The sequence below is a fragment of the Pyrus communis genome, chromosome 4 (genome assembly GCF_963583255.1).
Source record: "Pyrus communis chromosome 4, drPyrComm1.1, whole genome shotgun sequence".
NCBI lineage: Eukaryota > Viridiplantae > Streptophyta > Magnoliopsida > Rosales > Rosaceae > Pyrus > Pyrus communis.
This window is the reverse complement of record NC_084806.1, coordinates 11,573,460-11,601,099: the sequence shown is the minus strand read 5'-3', so window position 1 is coordinate 11,601,099 and position 27,640 is coordinate 11,573,460. Positions and strand designations below refer to the sequence as shown.

Sequence of the window (27,640 nt, the reverse complement as noted above, 5' to 3'; positions counted from 1 at the left end):
CTACCCTCTAACTTAATTTCTATTTGACAAATAGACAAAAATAGGTGAACCGAAACTAAGGAGACGAAAATGGTAGTTTTCAAGGGGGCAAAATGAGAGGAAACCAATTTCAAGAGGTAAAATATAAGACTAAATGATAGTTTTAGGGAGCAAATCAATTAATAATCCTAAAGGTTATGGAGTAGACAAGCATTCTCTATATTTTATTTTGCAATTTCATATGAAGATACGAACTTTTTTTAGGACACCCTTTAATAATTATCTCGACAAAAAATTAACTAAGTTTGGAATTGTTTAGCCATCTAACGGTTATTCAATAAAGAGAAGAATTGTGTTTCTCATTTAACATTGAAATTTTGACTACATTAATAGAACAGTTAAATAATTTCTATTTTGTTTGAAATTTTTTTTTTTTTTACAGAGTTAATCTTAAAGTGTGAACTAAAAATTAGATTAGTTAGGTCATTAAGACACACTGCAGAATAAAAAAGAAGATTGAAAAAATAAATAAGAAAATCTGCGTGAGGATGTTCTTAGCATCCCCATAAAATATTTACCACCCAAAGAAATAAATCATCTAGTGTCAAACAAAAAAGGTTATATCTTGATTGAGCAATTATACGTGAATGTACAGTCTCGATTGGCAGTTTAATAATATATCGCATCATATTGTTTTTTAATAGAGTAATGCTATTTAAACATACAATATATGAGTTTCTCATGCAATTTGTAATTTATACTTCTATTAGAGAGTATCAACGATATGAATTGTCACATCCTGGCTTGGGATATGGTGGGGACCCGATCCGGAATGTGACACGTGACGGCCAAAACGTTCCAATTTTTGAATCGGGGTGTGTCCTGAATAGTCTAATACGTGTAAACAGTATTAGCTAATTATATATATTATTATTGATGTAATTTGGTAATGTGCAATTTTGATTGACAGTCTACTATCAATCCATCATACATTCTCATGTAACTCAAAAGAAACTACGGTTGGAACAAGCAATATTATACTTCTAATCTACACTAAATAAAAAGTTCAAACTTGAAACGAGTTAGTTAAAATGAATGCTTTATCTACTACGGGAATCTACCACTTACCAATTAGGTTAATAATTTGATTCCAAAGTTAAATACATAAACAATTCCTTGACATATAAAATAATAGTCTTACATGTTTATTTTTTAAGTCCGTATTTGGTAGAATCTCAATTAAAATCCCTTACCTTCATAAGCCATTAAAATAAATTATCAAACAAAAGTCATTGCTTGCAGCCAATTAAATTTAAAAAAAATCCTAGTACTAGAGACTTTAGTCTACTGATTATGCTGCTAAATTAGTAAATTAGTAACCCAAAGCTTGACCCAATTAGTTAGTAATTAAACTTGTGCTTCTCGTTAATCAAAGTTTTATTAAATTATACAGAGGGGGATGGTAAGCAGAGGGGAACAGAGAAGTACTTTTGGGAAGGTTCAACGGAGCTTCCTATCAATCGCTGTCTGATTAGACAGTGGACCGATGGAACTCGACGGAACAGTATACCAGCAATGCTGCAGCAGCAGCAGCAGCTCCTCCATTATCATCATCATGTTGCGAATCCAAATCAAGTTTGTGTTGTGGGGTCCACTCTCCTTCATCTACTTCTCCGTTGTAAATTTTTTTTATGCTCTTTCTTTCCTTCTTTCTTTCAGTGTGTCACTCACTCACTCATCAGACCTGAATTTCTGTCCAAAGTGTCAACGCCTTTAGATTTTCTAAAATACAAAGTTGTTAGGTTGTCTTTGTCAACACTTTCATTGTCAATGGTATGTCACAGTACGTTCAATATAGACATTTTCCTCGCACAATATAATGCTCCCCATTGTTTTTTGTTTCTTCATCTTCTCGTTTGCCCAATGTATGCGAAAGAGAAATACTAAAGAGACACTTCTAAAATAGAACTATTTACTACTTCACAGATTAACGTGAATTTTTTTGTTAATATTATAAAATATTATGTTAAAAACGTGAGATGACAGCAGTTTCACTTTTGAAAGGATCTTAACAAATCTACACAAAATTCAAAATCACCTCCATTTTATTCTACTTTTTTAGTTGATTTTCACAATACTTTTTCCTCTTAACAAATCTTTATTTATTTGTGGCTACTTAGTACTACGGTATACTGATATTTATTTCTACTTGTAAGTGAGAGGTCTTAGGTTTGATTCTCGTCAAATGCGAGTTTGAACCATATTATTGCTAGTCCATTGTAAGGCTAAGCCCACTCACTCCCTCTTAGTATAAATAATATCGTTTGTTCAAAAACAAAAAAATTAAACAAATCAAATTAACATAACAAACAAGATTAAACAAAAATATTTAGAAAGAGTAAAAAAGTGTTTTATTATCCTCTTTTTTTTTTCACAATCATTTTATCCTCCAACTGTTGGAATGAATTGTTGGAGGATAAGATCAACATCAAGCGTATGACAAAATAATATATAATTAATACATAAAAGTTTTCATCTCTTATATCACATAGACCCTTTGTGGTGAAACTCAACATCAACAATAAATGGTTAAGTTGGAATAATATCGGTGATATTGGTAACAGATCATGCTGTGGTTGAAAGTTATCATGAATTCAAAGCAAATCAAGGATCATAATTAAAGTAAAGAGGTGTAGAAGGTCAAAGAGAGTACATAAATCACCCCTTTTCTATTAGAGGAGGGAGACTTAATGAACAAAAATAAAAAGAATGCATAAAGAGACGCATGAAATGAAAACTTCACCGCAGAAAGTAAAGGAAAGAGCACTGCTCAACTTCTTACCCGCAACAGCTATTTTTTTAATGTGTAAACGTGAATTGATATGTATGTAGAAGGAAAACTTGCCCACATATGTCAAAATTATATGGCATATGTGAGGAAAAATTGTTACTTATGGGTCCCAAAGAACAAAATAAAATAAAAAACAATCTATATTGTTAATTTATACTAAAGTTTTATTTATTATATTCTAATTACATGTTTTTTTTCTAACAGCACGAACTTTGAAAGGGTGTAGAGAGAATCAATAATTTCTTTTTCTTTGTAAGCAAGGAGGCATACATGAAACACCATCACCAAAAACACTGCTGAGGATTGTGGGTCCAGATTTCCACTAGCCCTACTCATTTAGGTGGACCCACCACCCAAACATCCATGATGTCAATCACGTTGGAGGAAACAGGGAGGGCAGGCAAATTTTGTAAATGGATAATGAGCAACAATGCACATTGCACTTGCCATATTCACTGTTTTTTTACTCCTCTTCAACCTACTGCGTTTCGATGATTAATGTATTTTAACGTAAAATATTGTTTGAACTAAAAAAAATTCTGATAAATAAAGAAAAGAAAAGAGTGGATTTCGGACTTGGAAATTATTGAGAGAAAACGGGCAGAGAGATGGGCTTCCCATTCTTTTCATCTTATTTTTGTTTTTGCAACTTATATAAACATATATAAACATCCTCATAAAAAATAGAGAGAGCAGAGAGCACACTATCTCCCCCTCCTTCCACTTACATCCCCATCTGCTCCCCTAATGACTTTAAAGATATTATCTATAAATACTCTCTATTAATAATTAAACCCTAATTAACTTAGGATTAAAAGGTAAGATGATCATAGATGGGAAAAAGAGAGAAATTAAAGCTAAAAAAACATTTCCATGTATAATATGGCATCGGATTTCTAGTCATTGGAACCATTAACTGAAATCACCACCACCAGAACCACCACAAACTCAGCAAATTAACCCAAATCAGCAGCAGCAGGACCATTTTTCCAGTCAATTTTTCCGTTTTCACATCACATTGCAACTTGAGGCGTTCTCATCACTGAAGAAGTGAGTGTATGGTTCACCTGCTGGAGGAGGAGCGTATGCGTATGGCGGCGGTGGGCCGGGTGGCATGTAGTTAACAGCAGGTGGAGGCCTAGCATACATCATTGGTTGGAACCTCTCATTGCCCATGGCCCTTTGCTGGTTCATCACAGCCTGCAAGTATTGTTGTTGGTGGTAGGGGTTACCAGGCATGGCCTCAGGCCCAGCTCCTTGGAAGTATCCACCTCCACCGGCGCCTCCGCCACCACCGCCATTCATGGCGCCAGCCGGCAGGCCTTGGACAGCTGGAATGTTGCCCATTTGGCCCATTTGGCCCATAGGCATGCTACCCATTGGGCCCATTGCCATGTTCATGTTGCCCATCTGTCCCACATTACCTCCAGGCATGCCCTGAGGACGGCCACCCATGTTCTGGAAAGCATTGTTCAAAGCTTGAACTTCACTCATTCCTCCGCCGCCGCCGCCTCCTCCACCACCCTTTTTACCCCCATTGCCATTGTCCATGATCCCATTAGGACCCGCTTGACCACTATTTCCATTCTTGGCATTTCCCCCACCACCATTTTTGCCATCCGACGGAAAGCCTCCACTTTTGCCTCCATTCTTTCCACCCCCGCCTCCTTGATTGTGGTTTTGGTTTCCACCGCCGCCACCCTTCTTTCCTCCATTTCCATTATTACCCTCATTGTTCCCACCACCCATATTCACCTGAGCAGGCACAACCCCACCGCTGCCGCCCTTTTTCCCATTACCCGCAGCACCACCGCCATTCTGACCACCAACATTCCCACCACCACCCTTTTGGGCTGCGGCATTCATCATCTGCGGATGGTTCCCCATCATCATGTTCGGCGGCATCCCCTGGCCGCCATTGCCCATCATCACAGGCTTCCCCTTAGTGAGAGGATGAAGGGGTTCATTCATGTCATAATCAAACTCATCGTCATCCTCGTCATATTCATCATCATCGAGGTCATCGAGGTCATCGTCACTCAAATCCTCTTCCTCCCGCACGTTGAATTTCACTGCCTTCTGATTCGGGTTCGGGTTCGGGTTCTGGTCCTTGAAATTAGGGGGCATTGGCATGCCTTTCAATTGGGCCAGCTTCAGATCTTGTAACCCCTTAATTTGCTGCAGCTGCTGGAGTTGCTGGAGTTGCTGCAGCTGCTGCTGCTGGAGCTGCTGGTTCTGCTGTTGCTGCTGGGGTTGCTGGCCGCCCTTTGGCTGGCTGTTACCGCCACCGCCACCGCCACCCTTCTGCCCGCCTTTGCCGCTGTTGTTGTTTCCGCCTTTGCCATTGTCATTTTGCTTGCTCTGGTTGTTGTTATTGTTCGCCTTCGGAGCGCCCCAAAGCTCTGCATGTTTGCCGGATTTCGCAAGCTTCTTAATCAGAATAGCAGGGTCTACATTTCCGGAGACCGTCACCTTTCCCTGCTCTGAATCTATGTCGGTAGTGAAAACCCCTGTTCAAAATTAACCAACAAATTTTAGAAAAATGCAAACTTTAAAATTTGTATCGAACAAAAACAAAAGGGTAAATGTGATTAAGCACTAAGCAGAAAGAAATAATTTTCTGTGATTAAATTAAATACTGGGGGGGGGGGGAGTGAAATGGAGGATACCATCGATTTTCTGCAGGATTTTCTTCACTTTGTGCTTACATCCATCACAGTGGATGTTCACTTTAAGAACACATTTCTGCATGTACAGATAACCCAAAGAATACAGCAGAGTGAAAAAGAAATATTCACAACGGTCAAAAAAATTTAAAAAGTTTTATGAAGTTATGAACATTTGAGTTCAAATGAAGCAAAGAATTAAGAAGAGGGAAGTGAGAGAGTGTACCTGGATCTTCAAGAACTCTTCCTTACTCATAGTTAGTTACAGCTCAAATGCAACAAATTAACACAATGTTACAATTAATAGTAAAAACGGAGAAGGGTCGCTGATAGATCTATCAAACAGACGCTGCAGAAAACAGAGAGAGAGAGAGAGAGAGAGAGAGAGGAAGCTCAGAAGAAGAGGTGGGTAGATATTAAACTTCAATGGGCATCTCTGGTTCCTCTATTTCAGGGTTAGAGAGAGAGAAAAGGAGACTCTAGAGTGGTGCCTCCTCCATGACGTTTTCTCACTCTTATATTTTCAGGCCTTTATTATTTGTTGCTATTATTTGTATTTTCTGATCTATAAGTTGGCTTGGCTCGGAAGCTAGCAATTGCTTCCTGGCTTGGCTTTCATAAGAACTATGGAGGAGTGAGGAGTGAGGAGTGAGGAGTGAGGATGAGGAGGTGAGTGTTAAATAGCGTTGGTGAATTGAAGAGGGTCAGATTTCGTTTCAACTATTAAATTTAATCTTTGATAATTATTAATTATTTTCAGCAGATACGAATGAAAACTGTGTCAGATTTTCCTCTCCCAATATCGGTGGTAAAATAAATAATGCCATTATATTCGACCTTCTCTTTCGTATATATGCTTAGACAGTTTTTTTTTGTTACAGTCTGATTCCTCCAATCATTCTCATCGAGAGATTTTTCAATGTGCCTTGTATACGGAATGATACATTACGTGTAATTATATAAATTATGGGGTATGTGTGCTAAAAAATTAATAACTTAAAAAATAAAATTTTCCACCACTTCTATTTAAACTCGTAATATACCACTTGTGTATCTGTAATAATTAAAAATTTCTCCTCCTCCTCCTCTGTGTACTTTGCTGCTGCTATTCGTACTTTGAGCTTGGCGGAAGCAATTTACCAGATCACCTCTTTAAAATCCAACGGATTTTTAAGGATCTGGGTGAATCCAGTGCCTCTGAGTAGTAACTTTTGAGTAATGACACTCCTGCGGTGTGAACTCTTTTTGATATGAATCAATCTGTGGGCACCGATTTGTGGTTATGTAGAGAGGTGTTGAAAGAAAAAGAAAAAAAACAAACAAAATTGTGAGGCATTTTATTAAGAAAAACTCAAATTTTGGGAATAGATTATAGGTCAATTAGTTGGAATGATCAATTTTTGACCTTTTGTTGCAGAAATGATAATAAAATTGATTACTTCTGTAACCAAATGTCAAAACCTGGTCAGCTAACTGAACTAAATTATATACCTTCACTAAAGATTATTGAAAGAAAACACAAGTTATTAGGGTTTATTGACATATTCAAAATAATAAAGGTCGTTAAACTTAACCTAGGGACATAAAACATGTGAGATGAAATTGACAAATGCAATGTTATAGAAAATTAGAGGAAATAAAATCATCCGTAAATTCAACATTAAAATATGCCTCGCTCTTATTGAGTAGGGCAAAGAAGTATGGAAATAGAGTCGATCCATGTTCTTGATGGTTGGATCTTTGTTACGCGTCGGATGATCTGCAAGGCTACTGCTTGTTCTGGAATAAATATAAATAGAATGGGGGGTCTCCAACCCTTTTCCGGCTAGAGCAACTCTGTCTCGGAGGAGAAATTTTTCCAAGTGCCGCTCACACATTAGGATTTGACATCTTGGATATCCTTCAATTTTATATTTCAATAAATAAATAAAACTAAATCCTAATGGGTGAGGGAACACCATGTGTCATGGTGTTCCCGGCACTTGGAAAAATTTCTCGTCTCGGAGACTGGTTACATTATCTAAAAACTTTTCTTACATCTATAGAAAATTTGGTCAACTTGTACAATAAAAATACTCATAATATAATATTACGTCAAAATACATGGGGACTAAAAAGGAAAATCGACCATAAAAGAAAATATATTTAAATCGATAAATAAACTCTTTCTACCTCTTTAAAAAAAGAAAATTTAGATGATGTATTGATTTGATAACTGTGTTTAAAAAAACAATTCCTGCATATTAAGGGTTTAACACGTGTACATAAGAAGCTTGAGTTGACAAATATACACTTCAATAGGTGTGGTCTTGAAAATTTCGCTTGGCATAGAAGATACATAAGTCGAGCTCGTATGCTCAATGCACACAATACATCATCATTGACAATTGTTGAGGTCCAAAAATATCATATGCAAACTCAATTAAGTTTCAAGGTCCTATTGTCGTAAAAGCTCTGAATCAAGTCTAAACACATGACAAGGCATGGAGTTGAGAAGAGAAAACATTCACAATCATGCCATGCCATTAAAATAATGATAATCGGACCAGATGTTTGTATAATCATGCCACACCTATGCAAATCCTTGCATATTCATCACGCCAAGCTCTATTTTGCTAACTACTATTCACGCTAAAATATGCCCAAGCCACGTGCCATGCCTTGCCAAGTGAATCATGGTGTGGATGTTTACGAAATTTTATTGGGCTTACGCAGGGTCAAGATATGGAAGATTTTGGGTTGCTTAGGAGCCCAAAGATCCAAGCCCACAATCTTTGAAGTCCACGTAGGTGAGTTTGAGAGAGAACAAACCTAGTTTCCCTTTTTCCTTAGCAAGCCAACTAAGTCAGTTAAAAAGGAATTAGACTCAAAGCCTTAAGTTCACGTGAAAGCCTAACAGAGCCCGCATTTAATGAAGAGAGAGGTGAACTTCCTAACTCACGCAGGAGAACAATGAATAAAAGCCAAGAGATGCATTACCAGAATTATCGCATGTGGAAGCTGACCAGAGCAAGGAGTGCTCTAGGAAGAGCATACGATGCAGTCTTCACGAGAACAATGGCGTTCATTTATCTTACACCAAAAGAAAAGGTCGCAGTTGTGCCAGGAGAAAGAGGAAGATTTAGCTGTAACTAAGATTCACTAAAGAAGCCTAAAAAAGGGAACCACTCACCTGCAAAAAGAGAAGTCAGAGGTCTTGAAGGGAGGGAGGAAACATTACAAAACGTTAACGAGAAGGATTCAAGGTTGTACTGCACAAAGCAAGGGAAATCACACTCTTAAGTGCAAACAATCTTGAATCTTTGAGAATATCACCTTCCTGCAACCTGAGTGGTTTCTTTAATCTTCCTTCGATCCTCTCAGTTAATAGTAACTAGAATTCTGATAAATATTTCACAGAAAGACCAAAATAATTTACGGTGAACAAACTCATGGACCACTTCTATCGATTTTCAACCAAAGTGGAGAGTTAAGACAATCTCAAGAATCATTTTAGCTATTAAAAAAAAACAATAAAAAAAAAAAACCAACATTGTTAATTGGTGTTTCTCAATAATACAATCTAAGGTAAGAGTTTTAAGAAGAAAAAAAGTTAACAAACGCCTGCCTTATCTTAGTTCCCAAATAGATTTGTCCGTGTGAATAGCCACCTACTCGCTCATAGGTCGCTCTAAGCGAACGGAAATGCTCTAATTTTCTTCAATAGTTTGAGAGTAGTCCGGAAATGAACGGAAAAAATTAATTCTATGAAATTGAACAGTAAAGATTGTTAGAAGGTCTAATTACTTGAACTATCGAAGAAAAACCCGAAATTGCTCCGGTAAAATTGGTACAGGCCAAAAGTTTAGATCTTCTTTTTTAAATGCCATTAACTGATAAAAAAAAACATAAAAGAATGTGAAATAGACTAGCTTAATTCCACAATACTATTTCTAAACCCCCAAGCAAAGATATCATATTCCCAAATGGTGGAAATAAAAAGAGTTCATCCTTTTGTGCATATATCATTCATTCTCCCCAAAATGGTTTGCCAGTTGTCGCTACACCAACTTGAAGAAAATTTCCCAATTGAGCTAGGGTTTGGTGCAATGTAAGGCCCATTATTTATGAAATGTGGGAAAATATGGAAAAAAAGAAAAAGAAAAGAAAAGTGAAAGAAGCTTTTTGCAATATAAACAGCCTAAGATTTTGGTAATTTCCACAAAAGCAGTGATCCATGGTGAACAAATTGTGAGCATTGGCTGTCACATAAGCATTTTAGAAAGGAAAATAGCAAGCTGTACGTCAGGTTATGAAACTAATAAAAGCTCCTTTGGTGTTTTTGATCATGTGTATGGCCTACTTTAGCAGCAATTAGGCAAAAGAAAGCAACTATTGAGGGCCACAAGCAAAGTCCTCTCCTCCTCCATTGATGCAGATGAATCATGCTTTGCTTGCTTGTGGTTTTGGGTAGATTTTTTTCATGAGTTTTGGACACTTGTTTCGTAAGGTTACAAATCATTGAAGTCCTTAAAAGCCTGAGGTGAGAGAGGTGATGTATAAACAAACCATAGTGCCTTTTTTCCCCTTTAGCTTTCCTGTTCACCCTTTGAAGTGGTAACTTTACTAGTAAAAAGATGTTAATTTGGACGGGTGTGAAAAGGGACTTAAACCAAGAGAAATTGATTTTGGAACATTGATTGTGTTTTTGAGGTGACTTAGTGATTGGCTAAAGTTTAAGCAAAATCAAAGTTGATTCATAATCAAAGCAGAATATATTCTCGTCTCTTTCTCTCTCACATCATGCAACTAATCACTATAAAATCTCCTCATAAACAGTGGAGATTGTAATTGATTCTTAATCACTTGTGTCTATCTATCTCATCACTTGAGATCTGCTTTGTAACTAGTTGCATATCCTTATTTCCAGTTGTATGTTTACTATAACTACATTTAAAATATGATTTATAACCAATTATGTATATCTGCTTATGTCTCTCTCTCATCATGTAAAATTTATCTTACAATCGGTTGTAGCGATGAGATAGATATACGAACACAAGTGAATATACAACCGGAGATAACCAACAGCCTCTCTGAAACCACAAAAAAAAAAAAAAAAAAAAAAAAAAAACAGTTGAAAACTATTAATTAGGTTTCCATTTGGCCTCCATACACAAAGAGACGGTGGGCAACACGGCAGCACTTAAAAAGCAGAACGGTCTAAACTACATGCATGGGAGCTTTAGAACCTTGTTGAAACTTGAATGTATGTCAAAGTGGGTAGCTCTATAGCCTCTCTCCTATGTATGGAACTTGACATAACATCTTTTCCTTGTGAGGGAGGTTTTAATAAGGAATGACTTGGGCGGCCAAGCAATGCCATTGCCATTTATGCAGAAGGTGGCACATGAAGCACCACATGGCCTTCTGCAGATAGTGATTGATAAGAGAGATTCGAAGATTTGAGGTCGTCATTTATTAGATTTTTGCCTGCAGATTATGTGAACCTAACAAGATTCGAACAAAAGTCCGAACGCAATGACGGTAGTGATTAATGAAGTTTGTAACAAGATTTCTTCTTTTTTTACCAGAAGATTAAAAAGGAAACCAATTCGGATCGCAAGTGTTTCGGAAGGATATCAACAAGTTGCAGAAGTGAATATATATACAATGGTTAACGGACAGCACAGACAACATTAGGAAAGGATATACAGAGAAAAGTAGGTAATCATATGGGAGTTATAGCTAACATTCAGTGCAGGCAAATAGCAGTGAAAACAAGAGGTGCCCTTATGTGTAAGAAAACCTCGTGACGGGGTAAAGCATACACTGTTGTGCGATAACAACGAAACAGCTGGTGATTACATACACACCGCGTGGAGGATAAAAGCGCGATGTTAACAGCAATTTGTAGTGTGGTTAAGGGAGGTTAAACAAGGGAAGACTATGACAGCTTTGGCATACAGAATCGGACGCTGTTGATGCAAGGAATCGTCTGTTAAAACAAGTCAATCGCATCCTCTCTTGCAAGAGATACCACACCCACACCCACAAAGAATATTCACTAGTGAAGAAACCAAAGAAAGCCGAGGGTCACGTAATTGAATCAGCATGAGAAAATACATCTCCTAACTGGTCATATAGTATGTTCCTATACTAGTCTGAAGGATTCAGATGTCCATGGTCTCAGTGGCTAACATATCAACCAGTAACACGATCGGGATTAATTTGTTCAAACGCTAAACAGTGAACAAATACAAAGTTAAAAAGAATAATAAGGCTAACATACAACATAATAAGATGGTGTGATTCTATAAGGAACCTAATACACACAAACACACATATAAGAAATAAAGTACTGAGGGCAAATACAGTAGGGATGTTCAATAAGATGCAATTTGACCCACCTAAGCTTTATAGGTTTAGAATCTTAATTTGTCCCTTCCCGCTAACTTCAACGGGAAACATTCCCTCCCAGACTCTTTTTGAGATGTATCCCAGAGTGAATAAAAGTACTTCCATGAGGCACAGAATGTTTGTCCTATCTAGATGTCCCAACCTAGAATGTTCTTCATTCTCTTCCTTGATTCCATATGTACACATAAAGATATAAGTATATAGAATGTAAAGATACCATAGAGAATCGACTAAAGCAGCGGAAAGTAAACAAACACATGCCTCCCGCGCTTTCTTCTTCTCCCCCAAGGAAAGAAAATGATGAGGACTGTGAAGTAAAAGCATGGAAATTGATCTCTTTTAATTAAATACTGTAAACCTCAAAAAATTCAAAAAAAAACAAATTCAAAAAAAAAAAAAAAGAAAAAAAAAAAAAGATGAAGACTCCTTAAATGTATAAGTACTCCACAAAACATTCAAGGAAATCAAACCCGCACTTTTACTTATTTTTTTAGTTTACAAGTTCTAAACGAGTTGCCTATAAAGGGAACCAAGAGCTTGCAGTTTGCACACACCATGGGTATATATAATGGTTAAGAAAGTTAATTCTTGAGGATCAAATTTCAGTCATCTATGTAAGATAATCACATGAATATTAGAAAGCAACACAGCAATTACAATATACAAAACAAAACAAAAATGCCCCTTTATACAACAGGTGAAAACACACAAATAAAAGAATTCGATAGCCATACCACAATCCACATAGTATGGAGAAACAAGTATCTTCATTGCTCACTTTTATTTATCTTGATCTCTATAAGTTCCTCAATGGGTTGACGGCAGATGGGGCATTTATTGGATTGAACCCGCAATTCTTTTGCACAGTCACTGCACATACACTGGAAAAAACAAATGAAGTGAGAATAAACAACTGTAGTCTTAAAAGTGAAAAGCTTGAGGTATGTATCCTAAATTGCATTGTCATACACATTCTAGGAGTTACAAAGGAATTCTAATCAAGAATTATATTTCTCGTCATCTAAAGAAACTAAATCTACAGCAGTTAGAAATTTGAGAAAGAAACAAAAACCATGGTAGCATGTTACTGACCCAACCATCCAATGCTCTTGCTCCTAACCACTAACCAAGAGAACCCGAAATTTAACAGAAATCTAGTGTGGGAGTTGGACTATCATAGATGTGTGATCGGATGAGTCAAGCCCATCTGCCTGGATCAGTCTATTCACAAGAGACATCCTCGAGCACAATGGGCTTGAGCCTTCCAGATCATCAGTCTCAACAGATTTTCTACCGCATGGTATAAGTGCAGATCCTCCAGCATATTCTATGTATCTTAGACAAACTCTCACCATATGTCGACAAGGTAACACAGCAGTGTCCTTAGGTTCAGTCATGCATATCACGCATTCCTTCCCTGGTTCAGTGTCATCAAAGCTTTCCACTGTCGAGCTTCCTATTCCATATATCTCACGTAGCTCATACCGAACTTCATCAATCCACAGTATCTGCCTAATTACTTTCACTTGGAAATGGTCACCATTGTTCTTTTCCAGCACAGCTTGAGTAATCTGCATACGAGGGGATGTATCTGGGGTAGGCCCAACAATATGCTCATCTGTTGAATCAGGTGGCAGACATGTTTCAGCAGATATTACAAGCGGAAATACATCTTCTCCTGGTGATGGTTTTGAAAGATCATCCAACTCAAAGAAGCCTAAATCAATTCCTGTTCCTGAGGGCTGGCGAAATTTTTGGCCAAGACCCTTCTGAAAGGGGACTCTCACTGGCATAAATGCTTCAGGAAATAGTGGAACAAACCTACAGTCTGGCTCTTCCTTGGCAAAGTAGAAGACTGTAATGCTGTCGATAAGAAGACTTGATCAGAAAAAAGGAACATGATAAAGCCCATAAGAAATGAAGATCGCCTAAAAAGACTGCTAAGAAAATGGAAACTGTTACCATATAACCATGGAGAACTAGCCATGGTCTTTACTGTTAGAGAATCATGACCATGGCCAATAGGCATGTGATGTAAGTGGAACCCACTTATTTTCTATATATAGGGAAAATGCATAGGGTGAGTGCCATATACATGCACAACATATGCTAGCTGGCTACACGCAAATGCTCAGCAGGAATATGCAGCAATCATAACACCAAATGTTTCACACTAGTGCTAGTTTTGGACGGTAACTCTTATCACTTAAGAATGCTAATCACATCAAATATATAGACAAAAGTGCAAACAACCTAAAGCACCTACCAGCATGGTTTTCTGCATAACACAAGTAGCACTAATCCAAGAAAGTTGTTTCCAAGCACTATTGAAAAGCAAATTAAATATAATACTTCAATGAACCTCTAGACTGAAAGAAATGTGGATAAACAAGACATGGATTATAGCATTATTGGTACTATAAACAGTGTGGACCAAATAATAAAGAGTTATTTAAAAAACAATTGCAGTAAATGATGCACAAGAGCAGACTCAATTACAAAGATAAAACCATTACTTTACTTAATGATTTATCAAAACCTATGAAATAATTGACGAAAACTCTAAGAAACAGTTTCAACATAGCTTCATCTTACTTCGGTAAAGATAACCAGATCTGAGAGGGTTCAGTTAGATGCCAGTATGACCCCTGTTTTTTGTAGGAAGAATGAAATATATCTAAGGTAGTTTGACATCCTAATCCAGAGTTTATCATGAAAAGCAGTAATCTGGAAAAAACGCTAGCCCAACAAGTGATTGCAGTAAATTATCTCCCTTCATATTTCTGCTTCCTCTTGAGAGCAGTGTTCAACAAACAAAAGCAAGAAAATTAACCCTTTGTATATGATAGGGAACCTTCCTCTTGGAGAAGGAGGACCCATACCTTCTCAAGATAGATAAAAACCTAGAGCTTCAGGGTGCAGAGCAAAAATTTCTACCAAAAAATTACACTTCAAACCGTAATGTGAAGTTGTTCGAATCATTGATTTGCCAACGAACATTGACGTCTGTAGCTAATTTCTTGTTTATGGTCATATCTACCACTGTAATCCCCCAAGCTAGGAAACATATTAAAAGGCGAAATTCATGAGCTTCTTTTAAGGCGTCCATCAGCAATTACATCATCCAAAGATTCAAATATGAGCATCAAGTGACAATCGCTTCATAAGTCCCACATCTTATTAATATTTCATATGCTTAGATAATCAATGTAATTGCAGACTTGCATATGAAAGCAAGTTTTGTATAACTCATAGGGTATTGTCTCCTTACCCTTCTAAATGAACACATATCAGAAATTTGTCCCACCTCCCCTAATTTTTTCCGGTTCAGTATCATAGCAGCAACACTAGCACTCCATTTCCATGGATATGGCAGCAATGAATCCAAAAGCATTACAGTCCTCTTCCTCTACCCAATTAATTGCTACGAAAATTCCATCTCAGCTAACTCAAATTCTTAAATTTATGGTTATACGGTTAAAGGCTTTAGTATTCTCAGGTCCTAAATGCCGATAACTTTGAGATCAAAACCCCATCCCATTTCTTGTCCACAACATCTGAGCATGAATACATACCAATCAACACACACATTTCAAAAACACACAATCTATTACAAGACACAAGCTTCAAACACAGACATAACATAAGACATAGACCAATTCAAGAAGCGAACAACCAGCGGACAACAAAAAGAATCCCAATTTGCTCACCTCCCATCATACATGGCATCGAAAACGAAAGACACCAAATGCTGATCAGGGTTCAGGTCATCAATCTCAAGCCTCAACGTGTCCTTATGCACGTTGACATCGTTCTTCACCTTCTTGGCGTTCTGATGCTCAACGTAAGGCGGCGGAGGCGGCGGAGGAGGCCGAATTGCGGGCCACCCATTACTCTGAGTAGCACCATAATTATAAGGCTGCTGGTAATTGTAATTGTAATTGTAACTGAAGCGCCCCATCATGGAATTGCCATGGTTGCAGGAGTTGTAGTGGCCGTAGCAGTAATGGGTTTGCGGCGGAGAAGGAGGAGGAGGTGGGAGAGGGAGAGAGTGTGTGGGGTACGGAGCTCTGGGTTGCGGTCCTTGTGGGGCGTAAGGTGTGGCGGAATTGGCATATGGGTAGTTGTTATTAGAAGAAAATGAAAAGGAGGAGGAAGAAGAAGAAGTTGAAACCAAAGGGCCAGGTGGCGGTGGAGGAGGAGGAGGTGGTGGCGGTGGAGGTGGAGAAAGAGAGGCATGCTCCGATGAGTAATAAGGATGAGAACTTGAGATGTAATGGGGTTGACGTGGCGGCGGCGGCGGCGGAGGTGGTGGTGGGTTTTGGTAATAGTTGTTCCTTCTTCTGTTGGTGCTCCATGAAATCCCCATTTGTCAAGATCAAAGCTTTGGGTTGTGAATTGTGAGTGGAGAAAAATGGTGGATTTAGGTGGAGGACTTGGTATGGGAACCGTGTACTGTAGACGACGACTGTAGGAGAAAAGAGAAAGGAACAAGATCGCGTTTTGTTCGCGTGAAGAGAAATTATTTGTCGAGTAAAAAAGTTAAAACGATACTATTTGTCACGGTTTTGGTTCTTTGCGGCTTTATATAGAGTTTTTTTTTGTTTCTAAAATAAAACTTTTATTTAAGTTGGTCTACAATTCAACATTTTTTTACTCGAAATCAATGTGTTTAATTCTTCTTTTCGTAAGGTTGAATTGAATCGATTGTAGATTGTGAAGGGATTGATCTTAAGGCTTTTACTCATTTGGTTGGTTGGATAAGATTATACATTAAGGATAAAATTAGATTGGCAGAGACTTGTAAAACAAGACTTGTAACCCATGTAAAACGATAGGTTAAATAACTTACACTATTATAGATTTATAACTTATCATATTCTATTATGTTCATCTCACATTTTGACATTAAAATAAAAAACGAATGGGCCTTTTTTGCACTCATCTTTTAGTTACGAACGCTTAAAGACCATTCAGGGGTGCTAAAATCTTAACTTTATTTATAAATAAGAAGATTCCGATTCAATTTTGTGTATAAAAATAGATCAACAAAACGACGGGTCAAAATGCACTGAAGCCCAAATGAGATAGGCTGCAATGCCTCTAGCTCGGGTATTCTCTTGCTCCTTTAAGTTGTGGCGGAGGTCACCTTGTGGTTGTGGTAGCAATGTTGGGCAACCACTCTCCGATGCGCAAGTCAGGTAGGGCAGTGGGTACGTGAAAAATGATGCGCCTTTTTTTCAATGCTCGAGTTGCCGCTCACTCGAGTTGGAAGTGTTGGTTGCGTATGGATGGTGCGATCGGCTCTTCGGGACACTGGTCTTTGGAAAGGTAACTTCTTCACATCATGTCTGCAAAGGAAATGATAAGCACACGTCTTTTTAAGTCTCTCACATGCTCTTGTTTAATCATGGTTGTAGTTATTACTTAGTATTATGGTTTAATAGTATTTTTTTTCACCTGTAAGTTAGAGATCTTAGACCATCTCCAATAGAGAAGGCCAAAGGTCTAAATGCCAAAAAATGATCTGATTTGCTCAAAAACTCATCTCCAACCGACTACACTATAGTTTTGTAGAGTCCACCATACCATTATTTGGTGAAAGGGGCATCAGGCTTACAAAATGTAGCCCCTCTTTTAGCACATTTTTTTTTGGACCCGACTCTCCAGTTGAATAATTGATTCAAATTCAACGGCTAACTTTGAAAACATCCAATGGTAATTTAACTAAATTAACTAATAAATTTAAAGTATAAACTTAAAACTAATAAGTTATTGAGGCAGGGCTAAAATTCTAGATGTAGCTATGTTTAGTCCTTTCGGTTGAAGATGATTTTATGTTCGAATCTCGAAAATGGTAATTTCGCAACGAATTTATTCTTTCATCCTCTTAATTTAAATATATAATTGTATTTAAAAAAAAAAATTCATAGCCGATTTATTCAATTAAATAGCTAAAAAGAAGAAAAAAAATGTGTGAGACATTAAAATGATTATGTGAGAATTCCCCAATACAAATGGTATACCATTACAGGTTCCACGTCAAGGATCTTTTCCTCCGAGCCATCTTTGCCTTTGTCCAATGCATTGCTAGTCCCGTGTGTTCTTAGTTGGTACTCCAGTTCGAGTGGGATAGTTGCCTTGTTTTACATCCTGGTGTTCACGGACTAAAAGTGGGAAGAAGAAGCTTGTTTTATTGATGATTGCATTTGAATGACTTGCGTTAATTGGTAGTACATAAGAATGATATTGTTTGCCATATTCATACCTTTCATATATTTATACACTCTAGTGTAATTAAACAACTAAAACTGCCTTGTTCAACGATTTCATTTTGATTTTATAACAAAATATGGTTTCGAGTCCTGATGACAAAAAGAATCCAGCAACAAAATAAATACTAAAAACACACTACACAATCAACATGTTAACCAACTAATTTCGGTTCAAAGCCAGCACCTATGCAGTATCATAACATCGCCACTAGGTAAACTTTCTTGCAATCAATATATTGTCTCAATGGCATCACCGATGACATACATGATTTTTATTGTATTCAAAACAGTAAATCATCCAGCCCCCTCCCCCCACAACACAATTCAACAACAAGAAAGCCTTCAGTACCATTTCGTTTTTCATTTTTCATTTTTTTTTTCCGTTTTCTCTTCTTCTCCCTTTTTATTTTTCTCAATGACCAAACTCCACATTAAGAAAAACCATATCCAAACCTGCAACAATTTCATTCAGTATACATCTTGGTGCTACTGCTACTTACACATTTCTTCATAATTTGACCATAAAATATCTGAATTCTTCAATCACGCACAATAAAACATACAAATTAACCCTCCAACGAGGGAAAAAAAAAATCAAAAGACGTGAAAGATTAGCATGCTTTAACAATGCCAATACAAACACATAACATTACAGACTAACAAAAACAGATAGCAAAATCAAAACCAATCCCATCAGCAAAAATCCGGCCTCGGTTTCTTCCGAACCAAAACGCAGCCTTTCTGATGATCCCTGAAAATCCTGATCTCACAAGAGTCCCTGAGGTCCTCAAGGCTGATATATTGTTGCTTGACCATCCTCAAAGTATCACCACCAGTGTCATGAATCCAAACGTAAGGGTGGCAGGTCTCGTCGTAGTAATACAGCAAGCCCTTCATGCCACCACCGCCGCTGCCGCCACTCTCTCCGCCAGGCATGTAGGCCTTGTATATGCGCTTGCATTTCAGCCTCTTTGAGCAGCCTGGTTTCAAAGTGTGAACTTTTTTTAGTATGGACCCAACTCTTATCTGCAGCTCCACAGGCTTGTCACTCAGGTTCCAAACCCTAGTTCCAAATCCTGAGGATTGCTGCGTGTGATCCCTGCATCCATCAAAGCAGCCACCAGTTGGGAAGATACCAAATCTGGGCATTTTTGATTGGAGTGACTTGAAATGTTTGGTGACTTTGGCCACCTTGGACTTAAAGACAACATGCATTTTTTGGGTTTTTTGTGTTGCAGAAGATTCACTCCACTCATATTTGACATCTTTAAGTCCATATATAACCTGTGTAATGACCCCCATAAAGTCAATTCATGACATACTTTCTCATATTCTTGAATGGATGGCTGTGATTAGTTTGGTGGTACTAGAATACAACCGCCTGGTATAACCAGTTCACATATTATAATATAAGTTTATTGAGATTAACTTTCAAAGTGGGAAATATGAATATGAAATGGGCAAAATGGGTTATTTTTCAAATCGCGATTGCTAAAATAATCAGTGTGTCAATATAAGATCACTATTTCGTCAACATTTGATCGGTCGTTGATATATGATCAATAGGTTATTGATATTTAGTTAAGACTTAGATTTATAACAAGTGATTATATCCTAGTTACAACTATAATTTTTCCTTAGGGGAACATGTGACATGATAGAATATTGTTGGCCCTTGCATTAAGGAAGTGGTAGGGTCTCAAAGGGCCAAAATTTCAACACAAGAAAGCGTGGAGACAGAAAATTAATTAAAAATGGTAAAGACTGCTTTTTACTGCTTTTTTCCTTTGTTTGGGAGGGAGAAAGAGAGAGATGGCACCCACACTGCACGCCAAGCTTAATGATGAGGTCTCATTTGTATATGATGTTGCTTTCCATTTGGTTATTCCAACTTATCTTTTGATTCACTCACTCCTGTTCAAGTTTCAAAGCTATCACCTTTTGCTTCCCACAATCACTCCAATTCCTATCCATCAGCATAAATCAAACCCTGGTAATTTGGACCACAAGCAGATTGGAACTTCTCTCATGGGCCATGGCCCCTGGCGGAAACTCGAGCGTGGCCGGAGATATATAACGCCATCACCTTATAGCCCTCATCACGTGACTCACTTCAGAAGTGCTAAAGGGTGACGGAGATGTATACATGTGTGATATACAAGAATCCTCCCTTGACTTTTGGGGGTGGGTGTTTGTGCTGGTAGAACACAAAGCCTAATTTTGTGGCAGGTGGATCAATTTCTTCATTTCTTGCCAAACCAAATCTTCAAATTTCAGACTATTCTCCACTCACAACATCATATTCAACAGATACATTACCTTGACACCAGGGCAAATCCAACCGTCGATTCGTCACAGAAAGAAAATTTATAATAAAACAATGGTAAAAGCAACTCGTATTTCGACCAACTGTCCAAGAGGACAACCAGGGCACAACAAATCTTCTGTATAAATACTAGACTTATAGGGAGCAAATAGATTTCTTTAATCTTTCATTTCATGTTGAAAAGGACAAAAGTTAGACTCAAATAATTCATTCTTAATGGTCAAGTTGAGCCATATTTGTTCCAAATTACAAAATCTAAAGGATGGGAGACTGTACAGGGATCAAATTGATGACTATCTGATGCTGCAGTATTAATTGAGCATAACACTTTGAAAGGAGGAGGAATTTACAGAGAGCGTGGATTTCATTTCTCATGATGGTCGTCAGGCGCATCTATCTTGATTAAAAGCGGCTGGTTGAGATGCACTGGTGCTTCGGAGACAACAGGTAACTCTGGTATGATATCGATGTTATCAATATCCTCATTTTCAGCCAAAGCTTTATCCAAAGCGGCCTTGGCAACTCTTGTAACACAAATCATTGAAATCACTGCAAACAAGCCAAATAAAAAGAAAACAGAATACTTCAAAGCTTCAATATATGGACAGAAACTTCAATTGTAGTACAATGTATAACCAAGTTTTGCTTATTAGCCCCTTTCCAGTAGTAGCAATTTCACCTGGTCCATAATCTTCTTTTGGGGAAATATCAAAATGCTTTGTTTAACTGCAATTAATAAATGACTACCACACATGTAAAAAATGCTAACATTACAAATTTCACGAGTGATTTAAATATTTCCCGTTCCCATTATTTCCCCCCCTTGGCCATTCAACACACTTGTAAATCCAACAGCACCGGCATTCCTACTTAGAGTGTGCCAAAGTTCAAAAATCATCTTTTTCCCGTTTCGCTGCTTATTTCTTTCTTCTTTGTTTCATTGACACGTCATTTTTATCTTAAGCTTCATGCTATGACAGTACCCAAACATTTTTATCAAGCATGGTAGTTCCGATGCTCCCACTATACTAAGAAGAAAAAGAAGAGAAGGTTGGCTGAAAAAAAACAAGTAGTGTGTGCTTGCCAGATGCTGCAACTTACCGGAGACTACAAGGCCCAGTATGATAAAAGCCTGCATACAAAATATAAGAGAGAGAACATATGTCAGAGATAAAGAAAATGAAGAAACAATGCTATACAAATCCCAAAGCCTAATTCAAAATCTATAAATTGTGCTCTCTAAGAGCTTATATGTCCATAACAAACAGTTACGATACACCCTTTTGGGACATGATGCTCGCAACATGCACCAGATACTAAATCTCAGTAAACAATGTTGAGGAGAGATCATTTGAACAAATTAAAAAATTACAAGCAGTCCAGAACAGATAAAAGATGAGGTAGCTCTTACCCAACGGGTCTTTGAAAATTCACCCCATCCATGCGTCACATCAGAAAGATCCTTAAGAGTTGTTCCAACATATACTAGCGCAAGTGTTATTGGCTGTAACAGAACCAACATCGAACACATGAACATCGAAGTGAAACAAAAAATCTCCCCCTATGATAAAGATCTCTCTTTAACATAAAGTTTTAAGTTTGAAGCCTGCTCAGGAAACTTGTCCAGTTGTCCTCTGAAACTACGTTGCAACAAAAAATAGCAGTTGATAAAACAATTAATATTACTCAGCCTGGTAGGGACCTAAAGAGCACATGTATTTTGCATTCGTACACAAGTTCCCTAATCAGAACTTACACACGTATTTACCAATATATGACTATATGTTACGTTCAGAACTTATATATTGTCTAAACAAAAGACTGACATCAGCTTGAGACAGATGGAAGTGTGCATATGCATCACATATTAAATTCACAAATTCATGAATATACAGACCACCTTTTAACACAGTGCAACTCTCCCTCTAATACGTTAAATTGATATGACCGATGTCTAAAAGATGCTGAACCATTTTCACAATTGAGTGTAATTGATGGACCACAAGAAGTCATGATGGATGAATGGGTAAGCATGTTTCAAGCTCAAATTATAACATGTGGAGTAACTGAAAGGGGTAAATGCTAACTTCACAACGTGAACAAAGCATGCTAGTCAAGCATACAATTATATTCTTGTAAAGATACACTAAGACAACCATCTTGATCAACATATATATCGAAAGAAAAGCGATGATAAACTATGACAATATCCCATTATGCATTTTAAAAAGAAAAACATTGTGTCCGTTACTTGTGATTAGAACGGAACATAGTATAGCAAGATGTTGGGATGGAATCACATAAAAGTTGAGGGTGAAGAAAATACCATCATCCCTATCCAGGAAGCCAGCATGTATTGTCCTATTGGAACAGGAGTCACAGAGAGGAGGTAATTTAGCATGTTGAAGGGGAGCAAGGGCACAAGACGAAGCAACAAAACAATCTGCAGAAAGAATGAAACAAGTAATATCAGCATCTATTTACATTCTACTATAGATAATGTTCATTCTACGCTGTAGCCATTTCACTACTTCCATGCTTCATTGTTTACCATTTGTAAAAAATTAAATTAGGGTAAATTAATAAGGTAAGATGCACGTGGAAACGCCATTAAATGTGCACACTGAAAATGTTAATTCATTTTTTGAAGGTAAAATATGAATCACACAAACCTTAAATCCGGATCTCCGAATTGCAATGGCAACTGCCCGGAACTGAGGATAATCCTTCAATCTGGAAACAACAAATGATCTCCCAATCTGTGTGGGAATTTAAGAATAAGATAAAGAAAGCATACATACTATATTTATGACCAATGGGAGCACACGCACGCGCGCACACACAAATGCAATTATATATTCACACACACAAACACACACACACACACAAATGCAATTATATATTATCTTTTTTTTTTTCAGAACTTAAACACCAGGAAATTTTTCTAAACAACAAGAGCTTAGAATGGAAACTTACCGTTCTTCCAAGAAGGAAAGCAGCCCCCGCACCTATAGTGGCTCCAATTGAGTCAGCAACAAAGCCAACAGGTAGGCCAAAAAGATAACCACCACCGAGCTGAACCATTAATAAAAAAAATTTAAAAAAAATTCTTTCTTGAAGTTTTCTCCTCTCTTTTCCCCTCTAGACCATGACTGGATATTGCAGAATATAACAGTAAAAGAAAACTTTAAGTGAAGTAGGCAAAGCATATGCTAGATCATTATTCGACAAGAATTACAGTGCAGTAACAACAATTGCTAAGGCATCGGACAAATGCTTACAGTAAGTACTGAAGCTGGTACTGCCAAAACTGTTAGTGGGATGTATGCAATAGCCCTGCATGTTACCCAAAGAAATATAAGTTGAAAGGGCAAACAGAGGCAGTCTATCACTGTTTAACCAGTAACTCATGTTTGTGGACAATTTAACCTGTCAGCAATCTGTTTCTGTGACTAAGCATTATGATTAAAATTATGACAGCAATCAAAATGAGACATGCACATTATTATTAGTCAGAGTCAAAACCCAGAAAAAAAAAAATGGTAGAAATAGAAACAAAATTAAAGTCCTAAAATTTACTTACAGCACAAGGGGACCCCAAGGACCAAGATCATGCTCAACCCATAATAAGAAGTCCTTCAAAATCTGCAGATACCAGTTACTTTATCAATCAACAAACATGACCATATTCGAATAAGAGACTTCGGTATCAGCATCTTTGCCAAATAATTGAGGTACGAAAAGGTCTCAAGGAAGTGATCCACAAAAAGACCTCCTATTGCAGCTGACAGAATTAATGCAATTTAGCAAGAGAAGTCGTACTGCATTGTCACATTTCAAACGAAAAGGAAACTGCAATTGTAGATAGACTAACGAGCAACAAAGATATCCATGTCACTATTCAAGTGATAAGAACCTAGTTAGAAAATAACAAACAATCAAATTGAGTTCAGCATTTTCGGCATGCTTGAAAACGCAATCCCATTCAAATTGGGCTCCTCCCTATATTTCATTCAAATTTTACCCTCAATTTCAGAAAAATGTAAAGCACCAAAGAATAGTTCTAGTGGGAAAAAAATCAACACAGCTGCAGCAAAATCCAAAATTTCCACCAATTCGAAATGTAAGACCTACCCAATAATCCAATCAACAAAAAGATGCATACCCAATCAAACATCACAAAATCAATCAAAACGCACAAGCAAAATCATCCAATTATCGAAACCCCATACCGAAAACTAAACGGAAAACAAAACCCATAAGGAAGAAACTCACAGATTAAGCTATCAAAACACGAAAACAAAACCGACCCAGATAAGAAAAACCGAACCTTTTCAATAGGGAGAGTAAAACAAGCAGTGGCAACGGCGGCCAGAAGGAGGAGGAGGAGAGTGATCCTGAGAGCAGAAGCCCAAGTGAACGCCATGGAAAATCTCCGACGCCAAGGCCTGCACTCCTCGTCGTCGTCGTTGTAAATAGGTTGCTTCAACGACAAGCGAGGCCTCAACCCCTCAAGGTTTGCCAGATTTGATTCGGCTCCAAAAAGATGCGGGCTTCCTGCCTCGTTCTTTTCCGGGCACCCACTGTTTTTGTTTTCTTGCCTTCTTATCTTATCTGCGTGATTTGATGGAGAAATCTTCCGAGATCAGCAGGCTGCAGGAGGGCACAGAAAGTCGTAGAAAATGTGTTGATAAAATTAATTATTTAATTAATATTTTTTGTATAATTTGGTGTGTGTTGATGGAGTTTTCCTGGAGTTACTTGTGGGGAGATTAAAATGGTAGGTGGGTTGGGGTTTGCTTCTGAATGTATTGAGTATTTTTTGGGTGTATTGAAATCTTGTGATTTATGTAACTCTGAATGATGTAACGTGGATGATGGCGATGGTTTCATGTTTTGTTGCGTGTAAAATGAAAAGGGTGTTGAAGGAAAATCAAGAGAGTGAGGCCGTGAGGGTAGGAGAGGGACGGCAAGAGAGAGAAATGGGGCTCAATTGGTTCGTAATTGCCTTTTTTTGTTCTTTCTCCTTTTTATGGGTTGCAATTGGTTGTTTTATTTGGTAGTCTTATGATTTTGTTGTTACACACTGAGGGAGTCTTGTAGTTAATATTATTCAAGAAAACTGATAATATTCACAAAAACTTAATAATGGTAAAACGTAAAACAGGACAAAATTTAAAGCTTCGGGGAAAAAGTGAGAAGTGCAAAGTCGAAGCTTAAAGAAAACAAGTGGCGATTAATGCTCACATCAGAGTATGACCAACTTAGGATAGGTGCCTTGCTCAAGAAAACCTTGTCAGGTTAGCAAATACAATGGAAGAAATGCTCCTGAACTAATGAACTAAGGGAAAAGAATACATTAAGGTCAACCAGGTATCTAAATGATACTTATCCTGAGTTTAACAAAATCTTTAATTAGACTACAAGCGGTATAATTCAGACAGTTTATGCATTCCAAATTCTCAGACTAGCTTCAGAAAACTGAACTTTGGTAATGACTCGGTAAAGAGATCGGCAAGGTTGTCATTGGAACGAATTCGCTTGATTTTGATCTTCTGATGCCCTTGTTGCTGATGAGAGAAGAAGAACTTCAACGCAATGTGCTTGGTATGGTCTCCCTTGATATATCCTTTCTAAATCTAGTCTATCCATGTACAATTATCCTCAAATATCATTATTGGGACATCAATACAGATGACAATCCACAAGTGCTTCGACTATGCTTGACAACGACTTTGAACCATGTACACTCACGAGCGCTATGAGGGTGAGTATCTCAGTATGCTTCGAAGAGGTAACAACTAAAGTTTGCTTAGTAGACCTCCAAGATATTGCAGTTCCACCAACTATAAAAACGTAACCCGTTTAGGGTCTTGCCTCATGCGGGTCATATAACTGTCCAGTATCAACATAACCAACAGAGCAAGAATCAACTCGAGGACCGAGAAGGATGACAACTCCACTCATGGTTGAGTAGGGATAAAACAAACCCAAATCCATAATACCACTTAGATATCGTAGAACATCTTTTACACCTTTCTAGTGTCTACGTGTAGGTGCATGAATGTATCTTGCTAAAATATTCACAGTTAAAGAGGTGTTCAACCTCGTGCACTAAGCTAAGTACAACAAAGCATCAATTGCACTTGAGTATAAAATTTTAGGTTCCAAAACCTATTCATCATCCTCTTTAGAACAATATTGGTCTCGTAGTGCATCAAGCATATAGATGACCATTGTGAATGGCATATCAGGCTTGTACCCAGTTACCATAAGGAACATCAAGAGATAGAGCAGAGGGTTGGAGAAAGACGACAAGGTAGAGAGAAAATGAGCTAAATTGGTTGAGGGTGTATTTAACTGAGATTTGAGGAATTTTAATGGATTTTGTTTTCATATAGCCTCCTTTAAATTTTTCCTCCTCCCTCCCACCACCACCACTTCCATTCATTCGTCTTTAATTTTTCATTTGGCTCGTGTGTGTGTGTGTGTGTGTGTGTACACACTGTAGCATAGAAGAAAATGAAGAAAAAAGTCAAAAGACAAATTAAAATTCTTAGCAAACAAGCAATAAACTAAAAAAATAAAAACAACTGCGGCTGAAAGTTGTTTCAAACTTGACAAACCCAATCTGTATGTAGATGGGCTGGATAGTTTTTGCTCAATGATGGCTGCTTGCTTTGGGTTTCTTATGCATTTCATGACTCAATTAATCTTGAATTTCTTTTCATTGGACCATGGGCTCAGAAAATGGTTAACCAAACTTAACAATGGAGAGCAAGGTTGGATAAGTTAAATTTCAAGGTAATTACGTCAAGTTAGTTAGGGATGAATTACAAACAGGCCAAATCCAAACGAATCCCGATGGACAGTCACAGATTCTGAATGAAACAATGAAAGATACTTAGCCCTTGGTCGGCTTGGGACATGAACTGTTAAATACTCGACTAAAAATGAACACAAGAATATATAGTGGTTTACCTATAAACGGGATTACATCCATTCTAGTCTGTAAATACTGGGCTAAAAATGAACACAAGAATATATAGTGGTTTACCTATAAACGGGATTACATCCACTCTAGTCTGTCTATATATTTGCTTAAAATTACATAAAAATGGCTCAAAGCTCCCTCTTTTCTCTG

The 27,640-nt window shown here is 37.6% G+C and overlaps 3 protein-coding genes and 1 pseudogene across 3 annotated transcripts; all 4 read right to left on the bottom strand.

Annotated features, from left to right (window-relative positions):
* Positions 1–3,459: 3,459 nt before the first annotated feature.
* On the bottom strand, positions 3,460–6,130 carry LOC137730835 (heavy metal-associated isoprenylated plant protein 33-like). Its single transcript, XM_068469817.1, has 3 exons — positions 5,723–6,130; positions 5,500–5,575; positions 3,460–5,340 (listed from the first exon to the last, which is right to left on the bottom strand). The coding sequence occupies exons 1-3, from the start codon at positions 5,750–5,752 to the stop codon at positions 3,839–3,841; spliced, it is 1,608 nt and encodes a 535-aa protein (XP_068325918.1). The 5' UTR covers positions 5,753–6,130; the 3' UTR covers positions 3,460–3,838.
* Positions 6,131–12,506: 6,376 nt separating this feature from the next.
* On the bottom strand, positions 12,507–16,429 carry LOC137731609 (probable E3 ubiquitin-protein ligase LUL4; annotated as a pseudogene).
* Positions 16,430–18,863: 2,434 nt separating this feature from the next.
* On the bottom strand, positions 18,864–19,319 carry LOC137732685 (uncharacterized). Its single transcript, XM_068471979.1, has one exon. It carries the CDS (start codon positions 19,317–19,319, stop codon positions 18,864–18,866), a length of 456 nt encoding a protein of 151 aa, XP_068328080.1.
* Positions 19,320–20,649: 1,330 nt separating this feature from the next.
* On the bottom strand, positions 20,650–25,305 carry LOC137731495 (uncharacterized). Its single transcript, XM_068470614.1, has 9 exons — positions 24,827–25,305; positions 24,080–24,141; positions 23,778–23,832; positions 23,473–23,571; positions 23,169–23,255; positions 22,823–22,939; positions 21,908–22,000; positions 21,598–21,628; positions 20,650–21,045 (listed from the first exon to the last, which is right to left on the bottom strand). Exons 1-9 carry the CDS (start codon positions 24,920–24,922, stop codon positions 20,861–20,863), a joined length of 825 nt encoding a protein of 274 aa, XP_068326715.1. The 5' UTR covers positions 24,923–25,305; the 3' UTR covers positions 20,650–20,860.
* Positions 25,306–27,640: the final 2,335 nt, after the last annotated feature.

Coding starts and splice junctions, on each gene's coding strand:
- LOC137730835 (XM_068469817.1), bottom strand. CDS start 5,752: ATGAGTAAGGAAGAGTTCTTGAAGATCCAG. Junction 5,576..5,722: donor AAGAGTTCTTGAAGATCCAG/GTACACTCTCTC, acceptor CTGTACATGCAG/AAATGTGTTCTTAAAGTGAA. Junction 5,341..5,499: donor AATCCTGCAGAAAATCGATG/GTATCCTCCATT, acceptor AATTTTGAACAG/GGGTTTTCACTACCGACATA.
- LOC137732685 (XM_068471979.1), bottom strand. CDS start 19,319: ATGCCCAGATTTGGTATCTTCCCAACTGGTGGCTGCTTTGATGGATGC.
- LOC137731495 (XM_068470614.1), bottom strand. CDS start 24,922: ATGGCGTTCACTTGGGCTTCTGCTCTCAGGATCACTCTCCTCCTCCTC. Junction 23,572..23,777: donor TACCAGCTTCAGTACTTACT/GTAAGCATTTGT, acceptor TTAATGGTTCAG/CTCGGTGGTGGTTATCTTTT. Junction 23,256..23,472: donor CTTTCCTTCTTGGAAGAACG/GTAAGTTTCCAT, acceptor ATTCCCACACAG/ATTGGGAGATCATTTGTTGT.